The sequence below is a fragment of the Akebia trifoliata genome, chromosome 5 (assembly GCF_017979445.1).
Source record: "Akebia trifoliata isolate Shusen 1 chromosome 5, ASM1797944v1, whole genome shotgun sequence".
In the NCBI taxonomy this organism is placed as follows: Eukaryota; Viridiplantae; Streptophyta; class Magnoliopsida; order Ranunculales; family Lardizabalaceae; genus Akebia; species Akebia trifoliata.
The window spans coordinates 10463980-10468303 of NC_141379.1; the positions used below are offsets into that span (position 1 = coordinate 10463980).

A 4324-nucleotide genomic window follows, 5' to 3' on the forward strand; every position below is an offset into this window, starting at 1 on the left:
TTTAAAATTTTGGCCTTACCAAGTGAGAAAGGGAATAAATTGGGGTTATCATGATTTCTCTAACATGAACAATTACAGTAAGGCCTCCCCAACCAACTGGTAAGAGAGATGATGTTTGAAAGAAAAACTAACTAACAAAAATATTATTTTAGATGGTAAAACAGGATCATAACATGATTGGTGCATTAGCATTGCACTTTCTCCAATTTGGAAAATTACCGCAAAAAAGATCATTGATGTATTAATCGATGATTTATTGATTAATTGTTGAATAGGGTAACACCTCCAACTTCAAAATTTAACTTCTTTAACCTTCAAACCTCAAGAATTAGAGATAGAGTTAAGGGAAGCTAAAAATAATGAATTTTAAGGAGGAACCCAAAAAAAGTCATTTGTTTAATCCCCAAAAATTTGCCCGAATTTTTCATGAAAATTTCTTCAATTTATCCAAATCGACCAAGCCGAACCCAACCAAATAATTGTTGAATCCAAACCTGTGGTAACGACGTTTTTCATGTTAATTAGATCTTCTTTGTAATTATTATCCTTATGAAATCAGTCCAAACCCTATTGCAAATTGAGGCCAAATGGGTTTGATCTTAAAAGCCCATTTAACCACAAGTCTGTCCAATTAACAGCCCTTTACTTAAAGTCAGTTGAGATGTCCATTCACATGAAGTCTACCTCTCTCCAGATTCACCAAACTGTAAACTTTCAAGTTTTCTCCTCTACCATAATATATAAACACTCTTCTCTCTCTCTCTTCCCATTACCATCTCTAGAAAATGGGTTCATGGTGTTGTGTTTCTATCTTAGCCTACCTCTTGTTTTCAATAATGGGAACTTCCCTTGCACAAGCACCGGCAGCAGCCCCTACTAATCCACCAATTGCACCATCACAAGCACCTCAAAATGCTGCTCCCACTGCCCCTACTGCCGCCCCTACTGCCACCCCCACCACTCCTACAACATCTCCATCATCAAGCCCAATCAGTCCACCTCCACCACCATCACTAAGTCCACCTCTTTCAGCTCCATCACAACCACCAGCATTGCCACCAACACCAGCTTCACCTCCTCCTCCACCTCTCCCACCCGCTTTACCACCTCCACAAGTCTCACCAGCTCCAGCACTGAAGCCACCTGCACCTGCACCTGCTAAGTTGACACCAACACCAGCACCAGCTAAAGCGGCACCTGTTCCCTCACCATTAAAGGCGCCACCAGCACCAGCGCCAGCACCCGTTACTGAGACACCAGCACCAGCGCCAGTGCTGGTTCCCTCTCCTGCACCAGCTCCTACAAAGGGCAAGAAGAAGCATAAGCACAAGCACAAGCATCATCATCATGCACCAGCACCTGCACCAACCGTGATAAGTCCACCAGCACCGCCCGTTGTGAACTCGGAGGACGACGTTTCTCCTGCACCAACACCGGTAATATGGTTGATTGATTAAAGTTTTCTTTCAATTTTAATTTCCGGAGAATATTGCCCAAACAATTTTTGGGCATCATCATATTACATTGATTAGGTGCATTTTGCCACCCCTGTTGTGGGTACCAACCAATAGACAGAATATCTTGTGTCAGACGCTGTTGTATCTACGTGTAGGACACATGCAGATACATACTATTGTTGATATCGAATTTCAGATCCTCACACCACAATATCAAACAAGATGACAATCAATTTAGTAATGGTGATGATTATAGAGAGAGATTTCAATTTACACCCCATTAATCATTAATGATGTGTTCACCTCCGATTAACTGTCAAGGTTTTTGCAAGGAAGATGAAAACCAAGTAACGTGTTCCATTATTGCTAAAAGGATGTGTAGTGCATAGTAACAAAAAACAGCTTTTTGAAGAAGAAAAAAAACACTTTTGAAAACACATCTTGCACCTCTGACAATTAAAACAATTTTTTTTTATAAAAAAAAAAAACCGACTTTTGAAAAGTCACTTTTTTTTAAGTTCTAAATGTGGGATTTCGATACATAATAGAATTTGCTGATTCATAAATGTAGAAATATGGGATGATTATATCTTGATGTTATGGTTTTTAATTATTTTCGATAGTAAATTATTTTTGAACAAAAGATATGTTGATGAGTAAACTTTTTTATTTTCCCGTTTTCTACATTTTTTCTGAAGTTTTCCCTTGCCATTTTAAACCCGTACTCCGACTTCTGGACTATGGTGTGGTGTGGTGTTGATGGGAGAGGATGAGGGTCAATTAATAGATTCCTTGATTGTCAAAAGGATAGAGTGTGACTGCTTCTCTCCTAGCTTCACTAGATCAACTAAGAATGAGGCTTGCTTATGTAAAAGGATTTGTAGGCTTGATCTTCGCTGGATACTTCGTGTGATTTTTCTTCTCTCCATACTTGAGCTTGATCAGTTTAGGAGATTTATTGCTTTTGTAGAAAGGCTTGTAGGCTTTATTCTTTTGGAGGTTTTGTGCGTTTTTCCTCCAAAGTTGAACTTGATCGACTGAAAAGGAAGCTTTTCTTCTTGAGAAGGGCATGTGACCGTGAGTTTTATTGACACAAACCCAGGCCATCAGAGGCCCAATTCCAATGTGTGGGGATCACTATAACTTCTAGAGGCTTCTGTGCGATTTATTTAAATACTATGCTTCCTCTTATTATTAACATTGCTTGTCATTATATTGAAATACCTTCCATTCATACGTACATGTTAATTGAAGTATTTTAATGATATTTCAACTATAAAAAAGAATTCTATGGACATTATGGGGAACTATGAAGTCAGACACCAAAACACTAGTCCATTTATTTGTTATATAGGTATTGAAAATTCTCCATTGGTTACATTCCTTCATGAGATTTTGAATGATCCCTGAATTTTAATTATTTTGATTTTAATTGCAGAATGAAGGGATGACAGTGTATCAGCAAGGAAGACTATTGGGAAGGTGGATGAGAACTGGATTAGCTGTTCTTGTCCTACAGGCAGTCATGGGCTAGAGATTCTTGCAGTTTTATTTTATGAGATTTGTTTCATTTACTGAGGAAACATACATATTCTATTTCCATTTATTACATAACATTTGACAAAATTGTTCATATTTTCGAGAAGAATAAAGAAATAAGATGATCCAGGATACTCTGCTTCAATAGCACTGCAAAGCCCATATTGACCACATTTATCATAAAACCAACTTCTCTAAGACATCATTTAATATTTTTAAATCAAAATAAATACTAATTTTGTAGTTAAATGAAAGTATATAGTAATCAATGTCATGCAATGATCTCGACTGAGCTCTGTAGTGTAAAAGTTCTAATTTTACCACAAACCAACTTATAAATTGGAAGTTATTAAAAAATTCAAGTAAAAACACACACACAACTTGAGGATTAAATGAGAGACTTGGGCTTACATTGCAACATAGATTTGGCTGTTTTTTGAACTTCAACAGTTTATGGGGCAGTTTTATTTAGTATGAAGTGAAAATCAAAATGCCATCAATTATGACAAACCTATACAAAGATATAAAAAATAAAATAAAACAAACCTATACTTTATTTCTTTTTAGAATAGGTATTAAAGATATTTCAAGTAAATGTCTGTGAAATGGGGGTCTGCCGCACCAATCGAGTTAAAAGACCAAGGTTGAGATTCTGCCCCTCTTTTGTGACAGTTATGCTTGCAATTTCCAAATCTTAAAGTACCCTATCTATTTTTCGATAGGACTACATGTACATTTCTTTTCTCTTCTTTAATAATTTCTTTTATCTATCAAAAAGACAAAATCAAAATGTTGGGTAACCCATTACCCTAAGCCAATTTATCGTTTTCTGCATAAATGCATCTATGAATTTTCCTCTAAGATAGCCAAAAGTTCTCACTGAAATGCAGATTCCTAGTAAATTATCTTGAAAACTGCCAACTTTCTCATCAACGTAGCTGTGACTAACCTACCACACCCTCAAAGCTCCCTGGTGCAAACACACATCTTGATTCACAAAAATAAGGTGCAGAGATGGGTCCTCTTCACATATAGATACATATGTGACCCCAGCAACTACTATCATCTATTTGCTAATTATAGAAAAAATGTCAAAACCCTAAAGAGCTATCTCCCCAATTGTTGGGTCCATATCCACACCCCTCTACACCTCAACCAAGGGAACAAATCATGTGAGGCGACCTCAGCCTTCTTATTAATAATCCTTCTCTGTCCTACTTACCCAAAAGATGGTGCAAACACTAGCAACATGCAATTCTGGCAGTGAAAGCAATAAGCCTTGATCTCTGTTTGATAGTGTATCCAACACTATAAGGACCAACTTCCTC

General features: G+C 37.1%; 1 protein-coding gene across 1 annotated transcript; it reads left to right on the top strand.

The window, feature by feature from the left end:
* The first annotated feature begins 785 nt into the window (after positions 1–785).
* AGP19 (arabinogalactan protein 19) lies at positions 786–3128 on the top strand. The gene is made up of 2 exons (XM_086442773.1): positions 786–1436; positions 2896–3128. Exons 1-2 carry the CDS (start codon positions 786–788, stop codon positions 2989–2991), a joined length of 747 nt encoding a protein of 248 aa, XP_086298899.1. The 3' UTR covers positions 2992–3128.
* The last annotated feature ends 1196 nt before the right edge of the window (positions 3129–4324 follow it).

Bases quoted from the DNA above. Each gene is read 5' to 3' on its own strand.
- AGP19 (XM_086442773.1), top strand. From the start codon at position 786: ATGGGTTCATGGTGTTGTGTTTCTATCTTAGCCTACCTCTTGTTTTCA. The intron at 1,437-2,895 runs GTAATATGGTTG...TTTTAATTGCAG, and splicing joins TTTCTCCTGCACCAACACCG to AATGAAGGGATGACAGTGTA.